General features: G+C 33.1%; 9 protein-coding genes across 11 annotated transcripts; 6 read left to right on the plus strand and 3 right to left on the minus strand.

The window, feature by feature from the left end:
- Positions 1–1,174: 1,174 nt before the first annotated feature.
- On the minus strand, positions 1,175–3,260 carry LOC128961443 (early growth response protein 4-like). The gene has a single exon (XM_054307685.1). The coding sequence runs from the start codon at positions 2,555–2,557 to the stop codon at positions 1,433–1,435; it is 1,125 nt and encodes a 374-aa protein (XP_054163660.1). The 5' UTR covers positions 2,558–3,260; the 3' UTR covers positions 1,175–1,432.
- A 3,855-nt stretch (positions 3,261–7,115) lies between these two features.
- Positions 7,116–8,716, minus strand: LOC128961434 (testis-specific serine/threonine-protein kinase 1-like). The gene has a single exon (XM_054307674.1). The coding sequence runs from the start codon at positions 8,643–8,645 to the stop codon at positions 7,203–7,205; it is 1,443 nt and encodes a 480-aa protein (XP_054163649.1). The 5' UTR covers positions 8,646–8,716; the 3' UTR covers positions 7,116–7,202.
- A 247-nt stretch (positions 8,717–8,963) lies between these two features.
- Positions 8,964–9,996, plus strand: LOC128961533 (uncharacterized). The gene is made up of 4 exons (XM_054307782.1): positions 8,964–9,051; positions 9,104–9,359; positions 9,410–9,691; positions 9,747–9,996. The coding sequence occupies exons 1-4, from the start codon at positions 9,009–9,011 to the stop codon at positions 9,994–9,996; spliced, it is 831 nt and encodes a 276-aa protein (XP_054163757.1). The 5' UTR covers positions 8,964–9,008.
- A 924-nt stretch (positions 9,997–10,920) lies between these two features.
- On the plus strand, positions 10,921–11,900 carry LOC128961534 (ionotropic receptor 25a-like; the record flags this gene model as incomplete). Its single annotated transcript, XM_054307783.1, has 3 exons — positions 10,921–11,185; positions 11,231–11,746; positions 11,796–11,900. Coding segments are annotated over exons 1-3 (855 nt in total), but the record flags the coding sequence as incomplete, so codon positions are not given.
- Positions 11,901–12,522: 622 nt separating this feature from the next.
- Positions 12,523–15,525, minus strand: LOC128961423 (MBT domain-containing protein 1-like). The gene is made up of 6 exons (XM_054307658.1): positions 15,138–15,525; positions 14,445–15,077; positions 13,781–14,362; positions 13,124–13,732; positions 12,774–13,075; positions 12,523–12,715 (listed from the first exon to the last, which is right to left on the minus strand). Exons 1-6 carry the CDS (start codon positions 15,277–15,279, stop codon positions 12,590–12,592), a joined length of 2,394 nt encoding a protein of 797 aa, XP_054163633.1. The 5' UTR covers positions 15,280–15,525; the 3' UTR covers positions 12,523–12,589.
- Positions 15,526–15,760: 235 nt separating this feature from the next.
- On the plus strand, positions 15,761–17,680 carry LOC128961432 (uncharacterized). The gene is made up of 6 exons (XM_054307672.1): positions 15,761–15,843; positions 15,926–16,315; positions 16,372–16,506; positions 16,556–16,929; positions 16,978–17,269; positions 17,327–17,680. The coding sequence occupies exons 2-6, from the start codon at positions 15,928–15,930 to the stop codon at positions 17,671–17,673; spliced, it is 1,536 nt and encodes a 511-aa protein (XP_054163647.1). The 5' UTR covers positions 15,761–15,843; positions 15,926–15,927; the 3' UTR covers positions 17,674–17,680.
- Positions 17,681–18,767: 1,087 nt separating this feature from the next.
- Positions 18,768–21,561, plus strand: LOC128961430 (glucose-6-phosphate 1-dehydrogenase-like). Of its 2 annotated transcripts, XM_054307669.1 has the most exons (7): positions 18,768–19,058; positions 19,788–19,825; positions 19,888–20,220; positions 20,269–20,647; positions 20,700–21,122; positions 21,191–21,217; positions 21,274–21,561. In XM_054307669.1, the coding sequence occupies exons 1-7, from the start codon at positions 18,936–18,938 to the stop codon at positions 21,544–21,546; spliced, it is 1,596 nt and encodes a 531-aa protein (XP_054163644.1). In that variant the 5' UTR covers positions 18,768–18,935; the 3' UTR covers positions 21,547–21,561. The 2 variants fall into 2 exon arrangements, with proteins under 2 accessions (XP_054163644.1, XP_054163645.1); XM_054307670.1 differs by lacking the exon at positions 21,191–21,217 and having other exon boundaries at positions 18,770–19,058.
- An 83-nt stretch (positions 21,562–21,644) lies between these two features.
- Positions 21,645–22,369, plus strand: LOC128961452 (oligodendrocyte transcription factor 2-like). 2 transcript variants are annotated; one of them, XM_054307694.1, is made up of 2 exons: positions 21,645–21,699; positions 21,745–22,369. In XM_054307694.1, the coding sequence occupies exons 1-2, from the start codon at positions 21,687–21,689 to the stop codon at positions 22,314–22,316; spliced, it is 585 nt and encodes a 194-aa protein (XP_054163669.1). In that variant the 5' UTR covers positions 21,645–21,686; the 3' UTR covers positions 22,317–22,369. The 2 variants fall into 2 exon arrangements, with proteins under 2 accessions (XP_054163669.1, XP_054163670.1); XM_054307695.1 differs by having other exon boundaries at positions 21,683–22,148; positions 22,203–22,369.
- Positions 22,370–22,585: 216 nt separating this feature from the next.
- LOC128961453 (protein BTG2-like) lies at positions 22,586–23,318 on the plus strand. The gene has a single exon (XM_054307696.1). The coding sequence runs from the start codon at positions 22,699–22,701 to the stop codon at positions 23,248–23,250; it is 552 nt and encodes a 183-aa protein (XP_054163671.1). The 5' UTR covers positions 22,586–22,698; the 3' UTR covers positions 23,251–23,318.
- Positions 23,319–23,484: the final 166 nt, after the last annotated feature.

Consider the following 23,484-nt stretch of genomic DNA (forward strand, 5'->3'; position numbering starts at 1 on the left):
TTTTGATATGTTTTATAAAATTCTTGATTGTTATAAAATTACTGTATTTAACATTGAATATGAAATAAATTACATTTTAATCAAATTAGTTTTAGTATAAAATAATCAAAATAAAGTTTATTCACACATTTAAATCAATCTTGTCTATTTATAGATATAACATATTAATTAAATATTTTAAAAACCAATATAAATATGGTATAATTAAATTGTATTCAATACTAATTTTAAGTTACTTTTACATTATATAATATAAACAAATATTTTCTAAATAAATCAAATAAATAATTACATTAATAAAATCATAATTTTATAAAAAAGAGAAATAAAAGATTTGATTAATTTTAAAGATAAAACTACAATAAAAATACTTAATTATAGCAATAATAACAACACTAATAAAATATATAATTGTTATATTAATGAAATAATAATAAAATCGGTGAATACTAAAGAAGGCTATGATTTTGTTAATTATATAAACACTTTATGATTGACGCAAACAAAGTGGAGAATTTTGTTGTTATTTTTCCACTTAAATAAAAACTGAAATATAATAGCTATTATCGTAAGTGATTTTCGATAAGACATTGGAGACATTGTTTTAATATAACAGTAGTAAAAATTGATAGCATTTACTGCACTTTTGTATTTTAGTTTCCAATTATAGAGTATTAAATACATTGAATTATTATATGATTTGTAAACTAGAATTGTGTGTTAAATGTATGATAATTGTAATCAAATGGATGTGTTTCATGGATTATGCCCTCAATTAATAAATAAATGTTATTTTTCTTCGAGTATTTATACTGTAGTCATATCTATGTTTATATATACAGTATTTATGCAGAAACGACACTCAATAATAAGCATTTATGATAAATACTATTTAAATATTTATAAAAATGTTTGTTTGCATTTAATTTTGATGCAAAACACACTCTATTATTCAATAAATGTATAATTAAAACAACATTTATTAATAAACCTCATTATAGTGAGAATTTCAACTAAATTCTAGAATATTTTCATCAAATCATTAATTTTTAAATAAAACTAGATTTTATTTTCAATAAATAAATAGTAAAATRTTTATCGATAAAGCAATTAATTTAATTATAAGTTAACTTAATTATATAAAAATAAAACAATTCTGAATTGTTTTGTCCAATAATTATATAAATTTTATATAAAAATAAAGTTCACTATATATGAGGCAAACATTTCTTACTTATAATACATTTAACATCATTTGACTCTCTTTTTAAGTCAAATTCAATAAATAGAGAAAATTAAAAAATCTTTTGTCAGTTAAAAAAATAATTAAAAGTATATCTTGTTATTCATTGATTTGAATTAAAGCTAACGATAAATATCTTAATGTTTGTTATAATCATTGCTAAGAATTAGTGGTATTGTTGGCCAACAATTAATTTGTTTGTTTGTACTCCAGATATGGATAATGAATGTTGTTGTGGATGAAAGTGGTTTTGATGTTGAAGCAGTTGTTGTTGTTGTTGTTGTGCTGTTTATACGGTCTACGACCGGCCCGACCCCGACGGGGCAACAGTAGATCATAGTTGAGACCTTCGGGAAACTCTTTTCTGTGAACTTTCAAGTGTTTTGCCAAATGATCGCTTCGTGAGAACCGTTTGGTACAAATGGGACATTCGTATGGCTTGTCGTTAGTATGCGATCGTTTGTGTCGCGAGAGTTCATCGGAACGGGAGAAACGCCAACCACATCCCGGCCACAAACATGCAAATGGTTTTTCGCCGGTGTGTCGCCGCAGATGAGCCTTCAGATGAGATGACTTGGAGTAAACTTTATTACAGTTTTCATAATTGCAAATAAACTGCTTTTCCAGCTGTTCCTGAGCCACAACACTCTTGCGCTGTCTCTTTGTCGGTGTTTTTTTGGAAGGTGTGGTCTGACCTACCAGTGCCGACATTAGCGGCAAATCTTTGTATAAATTGTTAGAATTGTTTGCAAATAATTGATTGCAATTCTGATGAAAACTGTTTAAGAAGTTTGACGCGAATTGTGTGTTAATCGGCGGTAATTTCGTGTTCGGACAGTAATTGTTTGCATTTGTGTTGAAATTGTCGGAAAAGTTCTCAAAGTTGTTGTCTATGGACACAACACATCCGTCATCAGAGGTCAGAGTGTCTAATCCGACTCCGAGTACAACAAAGTCGTTCTTTGGTGTCATTTGTAAGTCACAGTCGGATGCGTTCGGAGAAGACATCGGCGATAATGACTCCCATGAACTCAATGGAGATGGCGATGATATTGAGCGCAACAGATCTTCAGCCGAAGCACCGCTAAAAGCATCGGTTGTGTCGATGAAAGATCCGCTATTGCTTGAGGTTTGACTGAAATAGTCGATGAAATTCTTGTCGAGAAAGTTGTTCTCCAGGTCTGACAGATCATCCCAATGAGCAAACCCTGAGTCCAGTGATGTCTGGTCTTCGTCTTCGTCAAAGAGATTGTCGTTAAGCATCTGAAGAGTCAATAATTCCCTTTCAATCGATGAACTCAACGAGTCTTCCATTGTTTCGATTGTTTTCTTCAATATTTGCTAACAATTTGTAATAAAACAATACTTTCTTTTGATTAGTCGTTGAAAAGCACTTAAAAAACTTTATAATTTCATATCATATACTACTGTCTGCTCTTATTTGATAATTAAAACAATTTTCTAGTTTTATAATAATGTTTTCATTTTATAAAATTAATTTTATTTATTATATATTTAATGACAATAATGACAGACAATTGATGAACGGTTTCAATGAATCGACAATTTTATAAATAATAAGATTTGATTTAAACGAGACTGAGATATGTTTTATGAATGGTTTCAATAAATTAATTGATATATACTTGCATTCAGAGAGTATTTTAGAAAATTGTTGGAAAATTTGTTGCAATTTTTCATCAATGAATACAAAACTATTAAACTGTTGACACAATTACTGTAATTTGAATCCAAGTAACCAATGAATGTCAATATTATTCACAGTATTTCAAACAGCATTTCAATTGTATTAATGATAATAAAGTACTGAAAACTTTATTTGTTTCAAAGCTGACTAACATTTGATAACTTTTTCATTGAATATACACTTAAATAGTATAAAATCCATAATACTATGGAATTGTTTAAAAAGTTTCAATAAATATAACGTTTATTATATAATAATGTTATAAATGGTTTAACTTTTATAATTACAAAATAACTGGCATTAGAGTCGTCTTTCATAACTTTATATATAAGTAGAGAGTTTGTAGATAACGGTGTTTTACAGCATATCATGAATCCCATGAACCACGTGATCTAATACCAGTGCAATACTGGCACTCAAACACATAATACCGTGTGATTAATGCAAACAATTTGTTGAACAGTCAGTCAGTCATTCATTCAGTCATACAATTGATGCCAAACTTTAGGATACAATACAACGCCTATTGAGTACTACTATTGGCTCGACTTCTGGACAATTCATTTATTTTCCACTTTCCCGTTCCTCTCTCTCTCTCTCTCCTAACTGTCGGCTATTTTAATGATTTAATTAATTCAATTGGTTTTCATTTTTTGGTGTAAAATATAATTCACATGAATTGAAATCTGATTTATGAAAACAGGTTTCATATTATTTTGAAACTAATGATGAAAACTGGATTATAATAACATTAGTTTCAATGTTTTCGCTATAATATTACACATAATTAATGAATTATTTATTTTCTGTATTAAATATTTTGTAACATTTAATATCTTTATTTTAAAAATGAATAATTGCTTTATTTTGACAAAAAGTCTAAACATATCTATTTTCATAAATTTAAAAAATGCTTTGATTTGTTAATTGTTTTTCTAAACATTCAATGAATTGTCAATAAAGTGATGAAAACCAAAAGCAAACGATAATTCATTTAAAAATAATGTTTTTATTAATAAATTAGTAATAAATGTATTGAAGGAGAGGTGATGTCAAGGCAATTGATATTACAATCAAAAGCTCTTAATTGATGGCAATATAGACTGTTTTAAGCTGTATATTGACTCAGATTGGATACAGTATTGTCTGCAGCCGTCTATTAATACAAATAATGTGTGTGTTATTTGTCATAAATTATTGTAATATTGAATTACATATGAATAACACAATTATTACTACAAATGACAGGAAATGGCAATTATAGTCAAACGTGTAATRGCTATGGATTTTGACCCACAGTTTGTTGCCTTTAATGTCAAATCAACTGTTAATCTCTAAATCTTATCAATTGTTTATTATATTCCCAGCATTTCATTGTTTTCATACAATTTAAAAACACTAATAATAGGAATTGAATTCATTTAATCTCAATTTTAATTCAATTAATTGTTTTAATTAATTAAAACCATTTCTACTATTTTTATAAATTCAATGACTAAACAAATAATTAGTAAATACAATACAATATACCGAATGTCCAATACTTTTGCAATTTAACACATTTTTTAGTAAACAAATACCAAAAGTATGAAAATTATTGAAAGTTTCATACAATAAATACAATTATAAATCAATAAATACTGCAATTGTATAATGTTTTTTGCATTTTAATTGTGAGGTCATAATTGAACTTTGACCTTTAATAACTTGTTTGAATTGTATATATTGTTAGTCTATAAGCCATTGTTAGGATCAAAGCATTGTATTTTGAATTAAATTTTACGATAACTTAATTTTTATCGATTATAATGTTATTTATCTATTATTAACAAAACGTATAATTATTTGACAAATCGTTGAATTGTTTTATGGATTTGTGTTTTCAGCTTAATTTGCATACAATGTCTGTATTTGTCGTCTAATCAGACATTTATTTAAACAATTAGTATTAATAWATAATTGTGATTAACATCAGTAACACTATTGTCATTGAAAATCAATTCAAATATTTAATTATAATATTTTAAATTCTTATTAAACATGAAATTTCACTAATTATTAAATACTAATGAATTGATTTAGTTTTTAATGATTAACAAAATTTAATGTCTTTAAGTGCTTCATAATTGATACTTAAAAATAAATATTAATACTATTATTATAAATAATCTTTAAATAAATTTAAGATAAATGAGTCTTATTTTTAATGATAAAAATATGATTAAATAGTTTTATTGATTACAAACACGTTTACAATTAAGAAATCACGTAAATATCATATATTTTAATGATTTTATTAAATAATTCAATATTTATATGAATTAGAAAATAAATTCATGTCAAAAACGTTTCCAATATTTTCATAATTATTACTATATATTWATTAATTCATTGAATTAACAATAATTTGACAAAACATAAAACAATACTAATATCTAAACAAACTATTATTGAAATATTTGTTCAAATCATTAAAACTATTAATTCATTCGTTAGAAACTTCTTTTCTTAGAAAATGTCCAAAAGTTATACACAATTATAACACGTCTTGAAAAATATTGAAAATTAGATAAAATAAAAATTATCGTTAATTCATATATTAATCGTCATTATTCTCAATATATATATAAATAATTGTAAAATAATATAAATAATTAATAAATTGGTTTAAAGTCGCAAAACAGGTCTCAATCCTAAGCGCTATGAATTAGGACTACAGATACTAACTGTACTTAATATATGAGTACTTTTAGGACACAAGTATTCAATTTATTAGTTTTTATTTTACATCACAAATCAATAATCCAATAAAAAAATTATGACGCTTATAATTTGACCGAAGTTGACCAACGCTATTTCCGAAATTTTATTATAAATAAATAACTATTAGAAACTATAAAAACTTATAAATAATTATTTCATTGATTTTGAAAAATATAAGCATTAATTTGTAAAATATTGCACAAATATATGTAAAAACAAAAAGTAATAGTTATATAAATTATAAAATCTGTAAACTGTTATCAACTCATCTTACTTTTTTAACATGCTGAAAACAAGTGAATTATATATCTGTTGAAATATTTATAAGATAATAAATAACTATTTCAATAACTATCAATTATATACAACTATTTAATACAGTTTAAATAACTATTTTCAACTATTTAATTAATGTATAAAAAATTATTAATCAATACACTACAAATCAATCAATAATTTGAAAAAATTTAATGAATAAAATTAAACCTATTTTTACAGCTTTTTATATTAAGTGAATATCTATTTGTGTATAAAATCCTTGACTTAGATTTATATTTATGATAAAGTAGACTACCTTTCCTTTACATAATTAAATAGTATTAAAGATGACATACAGTATATGTAATGTAAGGTATTTTATGATATTATATCATAAATAGCATAAAAATTATTAATTTTCATTAATTTAAAAGTACTTTAAACTCAATATATTGTTATATTTATTATCAAAAGTCTATAAATTCCTAAATTAAAGCATTTATGAACAAAGAATTTAAAATAGATTTGTTTTCTTAAATTTATTTATTAATTAAAATCATTTAATATTTAAATCAAATTAGTTTTTAAGTAAAATATTATTTTGTTTTTATTTCAATTCAAAGTTAATTGCAATTAATATACAATTTATTCCGTTTTTAAACAATTTCTGTTAATTTCAACAGAAAAATAAGGATTTGTCACAAAATAACAAATCCTTTCACTACTTATGTCTTAATTATTTTATCATTTATTCAAAGCATTTATAATCTATTTTATGAGTAGTTTTTACACTTAGAAAGAAATTAATAATAATAATGAATATTTCAATCATTTTTTSAGTTTATTTCTAAAAATTTAAACTTTATTTGAATTCAATGCCAATAAATACTAAATTTCATTGAAATAATTATATATTTTGTAAATAAAATAATTAAAGAAATGTTTGTCAACTGATAAGCGATCAAAAAATTGTGATTAAAATGCAAAACAAATGTATAACTAATAAATAAATCGCCAAAAGGTGTCGGAAATCGTTATTTTTAAATAATATTTTCTTAAAATGAATTTTTTTAATTTCCTGTTTTGAATAAAAGATGAATTAATAGCAAAATGTAAAGAACGACAAAAATTCTTTGACAACAAGCGATGCTTTTTGTTTAATTTATTTCAATCAAAATAGACGTAAAAAACATTAGAAATGAGTTTTTGTTAGATTTGACTGACCTTTGGTTASGGTGTTTGAAACCAGTTGTGATCGAGAATCTGTTGAATAGTGAGTCTGTCTAAAGCCAAAGGAGAGACCATTCGAGAGATGAGATCTTTGATTTCGTCACTCAATCGATATTTATTGATGAACGGTCCGTATCTGTGGGGATGAAGTATAAGATCAGCCATAGTTTTATGACAATTAGGTCCTCCCAAAGACTCACATAAAGCTAATCCCAGAGAATAGATATCTGTGGGTTTCGGTTGAAAAGGAGCTCCGAAACTCATTTCCGGTGCCATATATGAAGGCGTTCCTCTCGGATGCGATTCATGAATGCTGTGTTGGACTATTGGATAAACCTTTGCCAAACCGTAATCCGAGAGTTTCCAGTTGAGTGAAGGCGGGAAGTTGGGGTCGGGATTCGGGATCTCTTTGTACAGAATGTTCTGGACTTTGATGTCGAAGTGAACGACGTTTTTGTCGTGCAAATACTTGAGTCCACAACTGATTCCTCGCATCCAGTCTTTGGCGAGACTTTCGTTGAGTTTTTTGCTTCTCTGACAACAAATCCAATGCAAGAGAGTTCCGGAACAGAGTTCCATGAAATGCAGAAATCGGATGTAAGGAAAGCCTGTTTGCGGATCGTGAACTCCGAACATCTCTTCGCATAACACTATGTTCTCGTGTTTCAGACTGTTGTGCAGTTCGAACTCTTCCTTCAGTTTTCTGACCGCTTCGGCAACTGGTCTTCCATGAGAAGTGAATTTAGACAACGACAGGATCTTAACGGCCAGTTCGACGTCTGGATTCGTGTAATCCCTGATTCGGTTCGAATTGTTGGACAACAACTCATTGCAYCGAACTCTCCAAACGGTTCCGAATCCTCCTTCGCCTAACTTTCCCAGAAAAGTGATTCCGTGAGCGTCGGTAAAAGCCTTTTCGTTTGGAGGCAAGGGTTGTCCTCTTGGAATCGGAGCCTTGAATTGCGGTCCGAGATTTCGATAATCTTGAAAATACTGTTCCCATTCAGAGACGCCATGAATAGGTCTTCCTTTATAAAAGCCATAAACACCTCTTTGTCCATCCAAATGCGGTAACCAGGCTTCGCTGTTGCGCAGTCGATAGCCTTTCTCTCCGAAACCCTGTCCTCCGAAGTCGTATTTCGGATCATAATGTTTGTGCGTTCCCTTCGGTTGTGGAGGATATCCTTCGTACAAATCCAATCTTCCGGTTCTTTTTGCAATATAATTCAAATAATCGATATCAATGACCGGAATCGGAACAAAACTGTCCGGCGGTTCGGCCGCAGACTCGTTCTCTCTTTTGCCTCTCAAACGACTCAATCGTTTCCGAATATAATTCATCGTTCGATTCATAACTCCTTTTCGAGGTTCAATCGGATTTCCACGTCCACCACCTCCTGACCCTCCCTGTCCTCCCTGTCCTCCTCCCTGAGCTCTAAACATGTTTTTTGTGATAAAAAGCAATCAATGTTTCAAATTGTTTGACAACAATATCTCTTTTAATTTGTTTTAAATTTGTTTTAAAATTTAAAGAAATTTTTGTTTTCCCAAAGATTTCATTCAAATTGACATAAATTTTGTCTTTTTTGGAATAATTTTGTTTTCTTTTGTTGTTTTATAACTTATTTTATATTTAGTTTTGATATTATCTATAGTTTTGTGTATTATTTGTCAAAAGAATAAATATTTTCTAATTTTAAAGATTTTATAGTTTAATAAAAACATAATATTTTGAAATGTCTTTCATTTGTTTTTAATAACAGTTTTAATAACATCTGGTTTTCGGATTTGATTAATGCGTTAAACATGAAAATAATGCTTAAAATTGTTTTATTTGTGGTTTTTTTCGGTAATTCTTTGTCTGAAATCATAATATTTTAATAATTGTTATTTCATTGAAGAAAATTCAAATCAAATATTCGACACTTTGAGAGAAAAACTGTTTAATTATACGGAAAAAATTGAAGACATTTTCGACGGACCGGCAGTTGTTTTGACGAAAATTCAAAACAATTTAATCAAAAGTATGAAATCGTTTGCAATTATAGAACCGACCGAAAGAGAGACCCGATTGGTTGATGAGGACATGAACTACCTGTTCTCCATTGGAACCGATAAACTCATTGATTCTAATACTAAAATGGACTTCTTTTGCAGGCATTTATACCAAAAATAATAATTTCTGATAAACTAATTGTTTTGTTTAGCGAAAGAAACAACTTTTTGGAGGAATTGAAAACTTGGATAACAAGGAAATACACATTTCATTACAGATTGAGATTTATAGTCATTCTTATGATTCACAAAATCAAAACCAAAAACAACGACTTTTGCGCTGACAATAAATCCAAAGAAGATTTCCTCAAATTTACGCAATTATTGGTTCCAATGAATCCCACATTAATGACAATTAGATTCCGATTTATAGACACTTTGGTTGCGATAAAGAAATCGCATTTCGGTATTACAAGAGTCGGAAAGATTTGTTGGCAAGTCTTGAGTATTAATCCAATAATAATAATACTTTTAGTTGTTTTCCAACAGCGCTTATTGGCGTTTCAAACACCAAACGTTGGACACAATTGATTCAATAGAACTCAAAGAGTTTGTCTCACAAATGATGAATTCATACTTTTCTGGAGGTCTTCACTACTTTTGTCTCATCTATCAGGAGAACTGGCAAACCTGTGCTTCACATAAACCTGATCCTCCCGTTCCCCATCAATACGACTCTATGCTTATGAATCTGATGGACGCGTTGGCAAAAATTGATAACATTTTCCTWAAAAGATGAAACGTTTCTTATTTTTATTTAATTTTTTTGAAATTTCTCTTAATTTATGAGAATTTCGATTAAAAGTAAATTTGAAATAAAATATTTTCTTTTTGTCACAAATTTCTGTTAATTTATGAGAATTTTATTGAAATTTTATTTTAAATTCAGTCAAAAATATCTCAAAAATAACTTTMTTTCACTTTTAAACTGCTATTCCTTGAGTTAGAAATGTTTGAAATTTTAAGAAAAGTTTTCGCAAATAAAATACAAAACTCTCTCTAATCAAGATAACACTTTAAGATAATAGTTCTGTTTATTAAAGTTTTTTATAGATGTTTTTAACCTAAACTGAATTTTACATATATTATAACTACATTATAGCAAAAAATAAAACATATTTAACTGAACTTTTATACARACGTTTTTCTGAAGAAATTAGATATCCTTCAGTAAAACTAATCATTTATAACCAGACTTTCAATTGACTATTGTATATGAATAGCGATTAAAATGCATTTTGTTGATAAATCTTGGATTGAATTGCAAACAAATTGAAATAAATTTTAAATATTTTACATAAATATAAAAAAGATATTTTAAAATTAGAATACATGTTACGCGGGCTAAACTAGTTGTTAAAATATTATGATTTTTTTCACGAGCTTTTTAGCGAACAATTAATTGATTATATTTTAATGGAATCTTAAAAACGCTTAAAATAGAGAAAATTTAGAAATCAATACATTTATGAAAAAAAGTGTTTTTATATGAAATTCTGTTATTTTTGCATTTTTTCAAACATTAATAATCAATTAAAATATCGAATATTTGGAAAAAGTGTATGAAATCAGCGTTTTTTCAGAGAATTCAACGAATGTTTGAAACGATTTTCTGWACAAACGATTGGAATATGTCTTTGAATTTGAACGGATCCAATGTCTTTGTGGCCGTAAATCAAGTAATCTTCTGACTAATGACTTGGGATTCAAGTAATTCGTGTTTCTTGCAGCAGAACCCGCCCTATATGTCCATTGAGTTGGACTCCGATAAATGGCAAATAACGGGCGGAACTGAATTCAATTTGTTGACAACTTTTAGCAAACATTTGAACTTCACTTACACTGCAATCAATTGTAACAACGAATGGGGAACTCAGTTGACGGACAACCAGTCGTGGAACGGCATTATCGGCGAATTGCAGTCCAAAGTAAGTCCAAAAATGAAATCAACGATTGATTGATTGGTGTTTCAGAGAGCGGATCTCGGGATGTCTGAGGTCTCGATGTCGTCTGAGAGGACACAAGTGGTCAACTTTTCGTATCCATTTTCTGTCACTTCAATGACTTTCATGACTTCTTTGCCCAAAACAAAGACCAACTTTGAACTCGTGTTCAATGTTTTCGACGCTTGGATTTGGATCTCTATTTTGGGATCTCTTTTCCTGATTTTGCTTTTCATAAGACTTTTGAGTCGAGAAAAGCCGGAAATGAGAAAAATTCATTTGAGTTGGAACTGTATTTCCACTCTTTTCAAACAACCAATGATTCACTATTTGCCGCCATTTTTGTCTCTAAGAAATGTGTTTTTCTTTTGGATTCTTTCGTCTTTCGTCTTGACTTCGAGTTATAGTCAATGTCTTTACTCATTAATGGCGATTCCTCTTAAAGAACAGACAATAGAAACCATCGAAGAATTGGCGGTCGCTTTAAAATCGCGTAAAATTCGTGTTCAAACCGAACGAAGTTCCGATGCTTTGCAATCATTTAAAGTAAAATCAATTGAATTATTGTTTTTTAATTTAGTTTTCCATTAAATAGAACTCAGAGTTCAGTCTTTACAAAGAAATTGCAGAATATATTGAAGTTATTCTAAACGACGAAAAACTCATTCAAACAGTCATTGAATCTCAAGAATCGGTGGCTTTTATTACAACCAAAGAAAATCTCAGATTCATTGGTCTTGTCTATGGAGAGCAGTTGTTCCACGTCTCGCATTTGACCGAAGAATCAACTTTTTTTCTCGATTTCCTTTCCATTGCTTTTCGAAACGATTTCCCATTTATTAAGGAATTCAACAAAATGTAAACATTTCTTGTCTTAAAACTGGATTTAATTGTTTTATTCAATTGTTTTAGAATAACTTCTCTAAAAGAAAGTGGATTTTTCGATCACTGGATGTTAAAAGAGAGCAGATTTGAGGCAAAAATGAGAAAAAGGCCGGAAATGGAAGACAAGAAGGAAAACAAACCGTTGAGTTCGGATCAAATGCAAAGTTTCTTTTATCTTTTAATTGTCGGACAAATCATTGCTTTTGTTGTATTAGTCGTTGAAATTGTAAACTTTGTATACATTAATGAAATTGAGTTTAATTTAGAGAAAATATTTGATAAAATGTTGAAAGAAATACTCGATTGAAATACGAGTCAATTAATGGTCTTTTATTTGTGAGAATAAACATATCATTTGATAACTAATTTCGTATAAATATATAATTAATATTACATTTGTTTTTAACTAAAAGTTTAATTAAAATGTGAGTCAAATGTCGGCAAAACTTGAAAACAAATTGTATTTTAAAACAAATACTTTTGAACTTTTGAACACTTTTTCATTTAGTATTTCTTATTAATGAGTGATTGAATTAAAGCGTGAATCTTGAGTGAAGGTCCGACTTTCATGAGAGTCAGTTCAAGGATTTCCTCCCGATTTAGAGACAAAAACTTTTTTCCGTCGATTTTCTGCAAAAAAACCGAATTAAATGTCAATTAATTGAAGAATAAATTAAATGTGAATTACATTCAAGAGAAAAGAATCGCAATAAGAAGAACAATCGTTTTGTCTGAGAAACTGAACCACTTCTTGAATTGTCCAAACTCGCGGATCTGATCCCAAATCAGATGCATCGGATGACGTCTTTATGATTGGCGACGGYTTWATAATAACCGCACTGTTGGACGAAACAGACAATGAAGAAGATGAGGAAATGGTGTCGTCTTGGTTGTGAATCCACGATTCGGATGCAAATGAAGTGTTGATGTCTTCGGGTTCTTCGAATTTAAAGTCATTTCCGGCAATAGAAGGCGATAAACGCTTTTTGCCTACAAATCAATGATTAAAAAGAGAGAAAATGTTTGAATATTTCATACGTTTTTGATTTCGATTTCTGCAGAGATTTCTTCGTCTTTTGTTTGACTCGTTTGGAGTCATGTTTTGAATTCCCGTTAAATCGTCTTCTTTTGGTGATTCCAGAGGATAATTCACTAATTGACACCAACCAATCGGAAACAGATCCGGAGATTCACAATCACACCACTGATCGTACGATTCGTCCCAACCCACAAAATGCACGCGGAGAAGCCGTCCGACCACTTTAGTGATGGTGGCCACGCAAATAAGACGCGGTTCCATGAGATCGACGGCTTCGACAAACATTCCCTCTTTGAAGCCGTGTTTTGGAATATCCTTTTTGAAGAGAGGAACGGGAGCCGCCGTAGCCTTGGTTTCCTTGAGATATTGAAACCAATTGAATTCGGTTTTATAGCCACGTGGTGGAGTCAACTGGATGTCGTTGAGTCCGCAGAAGCCGACGGGGAAAATGCAAGGACTGGTCGCGTGATAGCAGAACCAATCGGATCCGTTGGGAGACATCATTCCGTCGATTCCTATCATTAGATAATTGTTGCGCAGAACCTTGGTGACGGTTGCCACGCAGATTGTCGACAAATTCAACGGATCTATGGCTTCGAGTTTCATTCCTAAGACATTACAAGACATTAAAGACTTTCAAGACTTTTGAATCAAACCTTCTCTGAATCGAAGTTCAGTACTAATGGCGGACAATGGCATCTGGAAGAGACTCCAGGCGCAGTCCGAGTCTTCGAATTGTTTGCTGAGAGACTTCTGGAGAGAACTCTTTGCGTATTCGGGAGTCGCGCGCAACTCGTGACCCACGACTTGAGCCCAACCGACCGGATGAATCAGATTGGATCTCTGGTGACACCAGAACCCTTCGTCCACGTCTTCCGATCCCTCGTAAGTCACATGAAGTCTTCCGCCGACTATTTCGTCGATTAAGGCCACTCTTACGGCCGAAATGCGGTTCTTGTCGACCACTTCTAAGCGCATTCCGAACCGGAATCGCGTCTTAAGACTGTCTTTGACTTGATCCCCGAAGTTCTCGGGCAGAGTGCGCGATCCGGTCAGTCTTTTGACGAGAAATCCCTTCCAATCGGAGTTTTTGTCTTCAATGGTTTTGGGGGGAATCAGTGCTTTTCCCTGAGAAGCGCACCAACCGACGGGATGGACTTGAGTCGTGAAGATATTGATCCAAAAGTCTTGACTCGAATCGTTTCCGAATCCCTCGTATCGCAATTGCACCATGTAACCTTGGATTAACGAGGATTAGGATTAACACGGATTAGGATTAACACGGATTAGGATTAAGAGATTAGAGATTAAGGAGATTACCGGCGATTCTGACGACACTTGCGATCCAATGGAACTCCTGATTGGGTTTTGCGGTCGAAAAGTCGCGGTTTTTGACTTCGAGTTTGAGTCCAATTGTGACCAAAGATTCCCAAGTTTCGCAAAGCGGCGCGTGGGGGAAGGAACTGATGGGAACGCCCCTCACACTCGGATCGTGCAAAATGTTGGTCCAATCGAAACCATTGGAACAATTGTGCGCACTTTTGGTCTGAGTTTTGTTTGTCTTCTTCGCAAAAGATGAAGAAGAAGAAGAAGACAATTGTTGTAATTTAACAAAAGGTCTTTTCTTTTGCGTCTGAGTTTGCGGCTGAAGAGGTTGAGGACCGGTTGAGACGGTGTGAATTGGCGTCGAAGACACCGAAGAAGTTTTGGACACGAGTTTGGGTTTATTGGATGGAAGAGTGACGATCTTGAAAAGAGGCGTTTGTTGTGGTTGTGGAGGAAGTCCGCGAACACAACTCGCGCTGCAGTATTGTTTGCCTTTTCCATAGAAGGTGTCTTTGACGCCAACATTTCCACAACGAATACAAACACCCATTCCTTCGTTAGAAATGGGAACGTGAGGTACGATTCGGTTCTTTCCGATCGTAGACACGATATTCGCGTTCTTTAGTTCTGTCAATCAAATCATTCTATTATTCTATTTATTATTGCAAATCAAATCAAAAGACAAACTGTTGGCAATCATTTGCGGCGACGAAACCATGGATCCGCTGGATGTGCGCTGAATTGCATTCGCCATCGTTTTCGGTGGCATTTGAACCACAGATTTCGTATCAATGGATGGATTGGAAAAACCGATTTTGTTGTCTTCCATTATTCGGCTAAAGATTTGTCTTAACTTTGTTTTGCATTTCAACAGTTGTCGTGAATTCTTTGGATTCACTGATTGTTGTAATCAATGGTCACTTCAATCACTTCAATGATCTGACGTCTCATTCATTGATTGATTGACACAAAAGGCCGTTCACTACATATCCCTCTCAAACATCACAACACAAACACATTTCATATTTTATTTGTGGATCGCATTCATAATCAATACATTCATTCATGTCTTCAATCATTTCACACCAATTGTACTCATATTCAAACACTCTTTTGTAGACATATTCTATAGATTGCAATACAAAGTGTCAACAAAACTAGAGTCACAATCGAATCCATTCAATTAAATTCATATTTTATTTCTCGTCCATTAATTACGTCTACATTTATACAATAACTTTGTAATGAATTTGAAAGCATTTGTGACAAACCCTTTGCGCCGATATTTATGCCAAACAGTAAACATATGTTTATAATTAATAGTTGAATACAGTTTGAGTGTAGAGTTTGTAGACAAATAACATTGAATTTGATGGAAACGATCGACAAAATGGTTTGCAAATATATGATTCAACTTTTGATGTGAACTTTAATCAGACTTTTGATACTTTCGGTACTTTTGGTGACCATTGAAGACATGGACAGTGAGTGGACATCATCTGCGGATGTGTTGCCGATTGAATTGATTGAACGGATCCTTCATTACTGTACGGGCCGTTCATTTGCATTGTCGTCCAGAGTTTCCAAACGATGGCTTTCGGCGGTTCAGAACATCGAAAGAACTTCAAGACATTTCTGGCGGAAGTGTTGTTATGAAGAAATCGAAAATTCAATTCTCGAAGACTTGAATCCATTGGACAATCAATTAGTGGACGAATTGAATGACAAGAAGTGTAAAGAAGTTTATAAGCGTTGGATTCGAAACCAATTTCTCGATTCAAAGAAAAACTCTTTTCATAAATCGAATCATTCTTTTGGATCAAAAGCCAATCGTTTCGACAATATTTCGACCGTCGGAGTCACCGGTCAGTCCACTTGAAGGTGTCTTTTGATAATTGGAATGATTTTAAACTGATTTCAGGGACTCTTGTGGTAACTGGTCATCGATCGGGAAAAGTCCTGATTCACGACATTCTGAACGGTATTCCTGCCGTCAAAGTCGCCCAACACTCGGACGCCGTCACTGACATTGCGTTCGTCAATATCTGTGGCAAAGGTTTGAATAGTTGTTGACTTTTGACGAGTTTTTGACACTTTTTTTACAGAGATTTACGAATTGTTTGAAACAAATGTTGAAATGAATGAAATGTCTTTCGCTAATCATCATCACATCATTTCTGTGGCCAAAGATCACCGAATTCTAATTTCTTTACTCACATCCGAACGTCCGGAATGTCAGTTCCAGATCTGTCCGCTAACTGATCGCAAATTTGCGAAAATTCGCGTAAACTATGAATTGTTTGCGGTTTCGACTCAACAATCGGTTGATATCTCGCTGTTCCGACTCGTCGTCCCGGACGACGGCAAAGTGCCGTTAGAGAGTCCATTGCGCTCTCAATTAGTGACAACAATATCATTGCGCGATATCTTTGGAGAAACTCATCTCTGGAATGGAATCTTTTGTTTCGCGAATTTAAAGGTATTTTGAATTGAAATGAATTTTTGAATAATTTTCTCGTGATTTCAGTTGAATTGTTTGAGTGAAGACGACTCTCTCATAGCGAACAGCGATTGCGTTCTAAACATCGCTTTTATGTCAGAAAAAAACTCAACAAAAACTAATTGGCGTTGGAATCAAATCAATGCACTTCAGTTCGCACACGAATTGCGTTTCGCCAAAAARAGACGATCTTTTATCTACAAAAACAAAGAGTATTGTCTGAGCGATCCGGACGACGACGACGACGACGACGACTCGGTGTCCGCTAAGATCATGAAAGTCTTTGCTTTCGGAGAATCCGTTTTCTTCTTGATTAACAGTAATTCTTTGAATTTTTTTGTTTTTGAATTGATTTGACGTTTGAATTGTTTCCTAGAATTCAATCAAATTCTGTTTTCAACGGATTCCAAGACTTTCCGTTTGTGTCCATTGGATCATTGGATCGACAGAGGCGACCGCGTGACCACTATATTCTTATTCGCTTCGGTAGTGGTTTGCGGCACTTATGACGGCTTTGTTTACGTCCATTGCTGTCCTTCCTTTAAAAGACTGGAATACTTGTCTCATTATAAGCCGATGTTCTCTTCTAAAGTGACCTCTGACCCCATAACTGGTCTTTCTTGTGTCGACAATGGATTAGGACTAGTATTGGCCGTCACTACTGAACACCAAATCTTTCTTCTTAATTGGTTTTCTTCGACTCTGAAGACAATCATTGACTGATATTTTTGACACAAATTTCTATTTTTAAGATTTAAATTCTGTTTATATTTCATTGTTTTGTTTTTTTTTGTATTCAATTGTTTTCATATTTAATAAAACATTCATTTTTTGCATTTATTTCAGAAAATTTCGAAATTGTTTTGCAATTAAATTGATTTTTAATTAATTTAATTGAAGTTAAAAAATATTATAAATCAATGACTTTTCTGTTTTRCTTTTATTTAATTAAAAGTTGATAAAAATTCATTGTTTTGTCTAAAAATATACTTTAATTAGTTTTTTGTTCAATAATTAGTGAAATGTTCTACTTTTCAAACAAAACTTACAATAATTTCAAAAGAGTTTGAATTCAAGTTTTTTTTGCTCTCAATTTCTTTAAATATCATTTGAATAAAAGGTCAAAACTATTAAAGTTTTAATTTTTAGTTTAATTTAGACATTATTTTCAATTCAAACTCATTTTTATCTCATTTATGGTTAAAATCTATTTTAGTTTTAAATAAAAAATTTCTGACAAATGAACTAAAAGTGCACTTTTGTTTGAAACCGCTTTTTATTTCTATTATTACAGTATTTCTAGACTTTTTTGCACTTAAAACAGCAATTATTTGCTTATCTATTGATAGTTTAGTGCATTTATTATGTATTTTGCATTAAATATTAGCAAAAAATCTATATTTCTTATCAAAAGTTGTCTTAAATGTCATAAAATGTGTTTAAAAATGAGTTTGTGTTTAATTATTTGAATATTTTATAATAAAATAATTGATTTTCAGTCAAATAAAAGTTTTCGATAATTATATAAAATTAAAACAAAATATATGTTTAAAAACAGATTTAATATTAAAAGAGAATGAAATTTAATAACAATTGAATGCAAACTGTTTTTCACTTAAATAATACTTAAATAGACTTCAATGCCATTAATAGAATGAAATGAATGGGAAATCCGTTCCCGAAATTGCGTTCAAACAATGTTTTCGTGAATATTCGGGACAACTGTTGATTGAAATCCCGAAACATTGCGTCAGAGATTGCACTGAATTGTACTAAACGTCGACTAAATGTTAAGGAAATAGTGTTTTCGTTCAGCGATTGGTTGATTGCACGCACTCTCAGTTGACTCTCAATTGACTCTCAGATCAGTCTATGAGAGAGTGTTTGACAACTCATGTCATTTGAGTTGACGTTTCCATCGAATCATTGACTGATTAACTGATCCATCGATTCATTGAACAACTGTTTAAACAACTTTCGGTCAAATGGGCAGTAATTGTAGTAATAAGACAACGGATCCGTTAGATGTGATAAAAGCATTGAGACAACAGTCGAACGATATCTCAAATGCCGATCAACACAACGTCTTCTTCGTGTTCGGCGCTTCGGTAAGTCTTTTGCTATACTTTTGCAAAACATTTCAGACTTTGTTTCCAATGAAGAGACAAAAGAACGACATTTTGTCGTTGATTTGCATTCGAATCGATTCAATCACTCAATSACTCAACGAATCAACGAATCGTTCGATTCTATGCTTTAATGCAACGAATCGTTCGATTCATTGATTGACATCTGATCTCAAGGTTTCCAAAATTGTTGTCAAAAAAATGATTCGAAACAATATTTTCCCTAATTTTGCAAAAACACTATAATTAACGACAATTTCTCTCATAATTTAAACGACTATTAAACGGGAAATTCCTTTCATTTTTAATACAAAATTATTTAGAAATAAAGGGATTAAGAGTTTGGAAATTATTTTATATTAAGTTTTTATTAATATTTTTTAGAAAATGTTCTCAAATTATAATTACKTTTTTAATACAAAAATATTAATGAAAACATGACTTTTTGTTTTATAATTAATTTTCTTAATATTTCTATTATTTTCAATAAAAATGCAAAATATTYATCGATTTTTATAACAAATGCATTAAAACTGAAAATAAAATTCAGATTTCATTGAATTGAAAGAAAAAATGCAAAATTGAGACAAATTTTTGTAAATATTTTTTGAAAGCATTTCCTTTTGTTTGGAAAAGAGTTTTCCTTTTGTAACGACTTTTGTTTGACTGAAAACTAAATGAAAACTAAATGAAAACTAAATGTAATTTTAGGGCGATTTAGCAAAAAAGAAAATATATCCGACTCTATGGTAAGCAAAGAAGTGATTGAGTGTTGAATTGGCGCCAATTCTGTGTTTTGTGTGTTGTTTAGGGCTCTGTTCAGAGACCGACTGATTCCTCGAAGAACTGTTATTATTGGTTACGCGAGAACTAAACTAACGGTCGAAGACTTGAAGACAAATATTTCGAAATATATTCAAATCAAAGACGAAAACGAAAATCAAAAGTTCGAAAGATTTTTGAATCAAAATCATTATATAAATGGAAATTACGATAAAACACAAGATTTCTGTCGACTCAACGATTTTGCCGAACAATTCGAGACCACTTTCGCGACGGCTAACCGACTCTTCTATTTGGCTCTTCCGCCCAATGTGTTTGCACCCGTCACCAAACTGATCCGCGAGACTTGCATGTCAACAAAGTTAGTTTTTTTAATCAAATTCTTCGAGTTTTTAATTTGATTTATCAGAGGTTGGAATCGCGTGATAATAGAGAAGCCTTTTGGACACGATTTTGAGTCTTCGGCCGAATTGTCGCGTCATTTATCGGATTTGTTTAAAGAGAACGAAATCTATAGAATCGATCACTACTTGGGCAAAGAAATGGTTCAAAACCTCATGATTTTGAGATTCGGAAATCGCATTTTCAACCCGATTTGGAACCGCGATAACGTGGCCTCAATTCAGATCACTTTCAAAGAACCGTTCGGAACTCAAGGTCGCGGCGGATATTTCGACTCTTTTGGTATAATTCGAGATATAATGCAAAACCATTTGTTGCAAATCCTGTGTTTGGTTGCGATGGAAAAACCCGTTTCTTCCAAACCCGAAGACATTCGCGACGAAAAGGTATTATCACTAATCCATTAATCCATTGATCCACTAATCCTTGGATCCGAAGGTCAAAGTCCTGAAATGCACGCAAACTCTGACTTTGGATGACATTGTTTTGGGACAATATATTGGCGACAAAACGGCCGACGGCGACGCCAAATACGGCTATCTGGACGACCCGACCGTTCCTTCGGGATCAACAACACCGACATTTGCTTTGGCGTTGTGTCGAATTCGGAACGAGAGATGGGATGGGGTTCCCTTCTTCTTGAGATGCGGAAAAGCAACGAATGAACGAAAAGCCGAAATTCGGATTCAGTTTCGAGATGTGGCCGCAGATATCTTCAGCGGACAATGCAAACGCAACGAACTCGTGATTCGGGTTCAGCCCGGAGAAGCAGTTTACGTCAAGTTCATGACTAAAGCTCCGGGAATGTCATTCAAGTTGGAGGAAACGGAACTCGATTTGACCTATACTTCCAGATATAAGGTATTCCTCTCTCTTTTCACTCTTTCATTCACTCTTTCTTTCACTGATTCGTTCACTCATTCACTCAGAGCTCAGAAACACTTCAAAACTCAAACGTAAACTCTTTTTCTTTGCTTTCATTGCTTTTGACACTAACTCTGGTCTCTCTCAGGAAGCCATTTTGCCGGATGCCTACGAACGCCTGATTATGGACGTGTTCGCCGGATCTCCGGCCAATTTCGTTCGTTCGGATGAATTGGCGGAGGCGTGGCGTGTCTTCACTCCAGTTTTACATCAAATAGAAAAAGAAAAAGTCCAACCCTTGCCTTACGTTTACGGTTCTCGATGTCCCAAACAAGCCGACGACTTTTGTATTGCTCATGGATTCAAGTTTTACGGGACTTACAAGTGGACAGATCCCAACGAAAAGACAACAAATAAATAAAGAGTTTTTGAAATTTGAAAAAAGAGTTTAAAGTCATTAATGAAGTGAAAGAAAAACATTTCTCTATTTCTCGCATATGTCTCGCTCCGCCCCATTTCGTGCCTAAATGTCGAACATCTTTGCACTTTTCTAATGGAATAATGGAACCAATCGGTGAGTTTAACGCCAATTCGTCGCCCAATTCTGACCGCTTTTCAGTCTTCATTGATTCTCTGGACAACATCTCAATCGTCAATCTGAATGTTCCGGCGCTGTCCGCATCGCCTCCGCCGACATTCGCCTCCGAGTCATCGACGGCTGCTTTTGATTTGTTGGAAAGCGAAAGAAACGCTTCTCTACTTTGCGACCATTTGGACGACGATCGACTGCAAAGAGCGCCGTTTGCGTCGTCCGAGTCGTCGTCAGTAATCGTCTCTTTGGCTGACGAACGACGCGGCGGACGACGAACGACCAGTTCGCTGGACAAAGTGCGGACGTGGAAGAAGTACAAGAACAAGAAGCATTTGAGTCAAACAGAATTGGACCGGAAGCGCGATTTGGCCAACAAACAGGAGCGCCGAAGAATGCATCGTTTGAACGACGCGTTGAACCGTTTGCGTCAGGTATTGAGACCCGAAATGCGTCCTTCATTTGAACGAATTGTATCATCACATCAGGTGATCCCCGCGGAACTGCAACATCCGCCTCCGAGACGATTATCGAAAATAAAAACTCTTCAGTCGGCGATTCGTTATATTCAAAGACTTCAAGAATTGCTTTCAAATCATTAGTTTTTTATTAAATAAATCGTTTCACCGGAGATGCGAATTGTCACGTGATTGCAGGAATGGGTCCACCACATCCAGGTAGACGGCCAGCGCCAACAGCGACCAAAGCGGGCGGCGGCGACGCGCGCGCAGAGCGACCGAAACGAGCAGTAAATCGAGAAGAAGTTTGTAATGCGAATTTGTGCGCGTTTTGAGGCACAGACGCGGCAATGGCCAGACCCGCGACATAACGGCCGCAACGGACGCCATGACTAGTTTGGGACGGATTCGGTCGGAGTCTTCGGTGTCTTTGGAATCAGTCTTTGAATCACTTCTTCAATAAATACTGTTTTCTCATAATAGTCTCCAACGCAGGACTCGCGCGCAGCGATTGGTTGACTGAGTGATGACGTCATTGAATGAGCAAAACAAAGACAAAATGAAAGAAGAGATCGAAAGCGCCGCTAATTTTTTGTCCGAATTTCTGACCAAAGATTTGCCGAATCTTCAGATCGCAGAACCGTTCAGACAACGCGTCATCGCAGCTCTCGAGTCGCACTATTCGGGCCACTGGTTCCCCGACCGTCCGGTCAAAGGGTCGGCCTTTCGTTGTCTTCGAATCAATCATAAAATGGATCCTTTGGTCTCAAAAGTCGGACAATTCGTTGGACTCAATGAACGACAACTCAAACAACTCTTTCCACACGAACTCACCCTTTGGATTGATCCCAGAGAAGTCTCGTATCGAATTGGCGAAAACGGATCCATTTGTGTCATTTATGGTGATCTTAAAGACTCTCAAGACAGACAATCACCGCAATCCCTCTCCTCCGCCTCCGCCACTTCCTCCGCCGCTTCTTCGCCATCACAATCCCCGCAAATGTACTTCCATTCCCGACAACTGTTGGATTCTCCGATAAAATCGCTTCGGGAGGCTTTCGGTGGACATTATTCGTGATTTAAAGTCAAAGAGATGTAAATATTCGCCGAAATATTTGTGTATTATTTATACATAAAAAAGACATCAATTTATTCATCAAATAATAAACTCTTTTATCTCTCTTTTAATTCTTTGTTTAATTCAAAAATCGGTTTAAATCTCGACTTTTTTAACGAATTTCAATCAAAACAAAGACTTTTAATGATTTCAACCAATCAGAGGAAGCCGTCATTCATTCAATTCTTTCATCCA

Source organism: Oppia nitens, unplaced genomic scaffold (assembly GCF_028296485.1).
Source record: "Oppia nitens isolate AA-2021 unplaced genomic scaffold, nextdenovo-longstitch-racon4-pilon3 scaffold5_pilon_pilon_pilon, whole genome shotgun sequence".
NCBI classification, from domain to species: Eukaryota; Metazoa; Arthropoda; class Arachnida; order Sarcoptiformes; family Oppiidae; genus Oppia; species Oppia nitens.

What these genes read in the sequence shown, in the direction of transcription:
- LOC128961453 (XM_054307696.1), top strand. Translation starts at nt 22,699, where the DNA reads ATGACGTCATTGAATGAGCAAAACAAAGACAAAATGAAAGAAGAGATC.
- LOC128961443 (XM_054307685.1), bottom strand. Translation starts at nt 2,557, where the DNA reads ATGGAAGACTCGTTGAGTTCATCGATTGAAAGGGAATTATTGACTCTT.
- LOC128961430 (XM_054307669.1), top strand. Translation starts at nt 18,936, where the DNA reads ATGGGCAGTAATTGTAGTAATAAGACAACGGATCCGTTAGATGTGATA. An exon ending in GAGACTTGCATGTCAACAAA is followed by an intron (nt 20,221 to 20,268) that starts GTTAGTTTTTTT and finishes TTGATTTATCAG; the next exon opens with AGGTTGGAATCGCGTGATAA. An exon ending in CCTATACTTCCAGATATAAG is followed by an intron (nt 21,123 to 21,190) that starts GTATTCCTCTCT and finishes TCATTCACTCAG; the next exon opens with AGCTCAGAAACACTTCAAAA.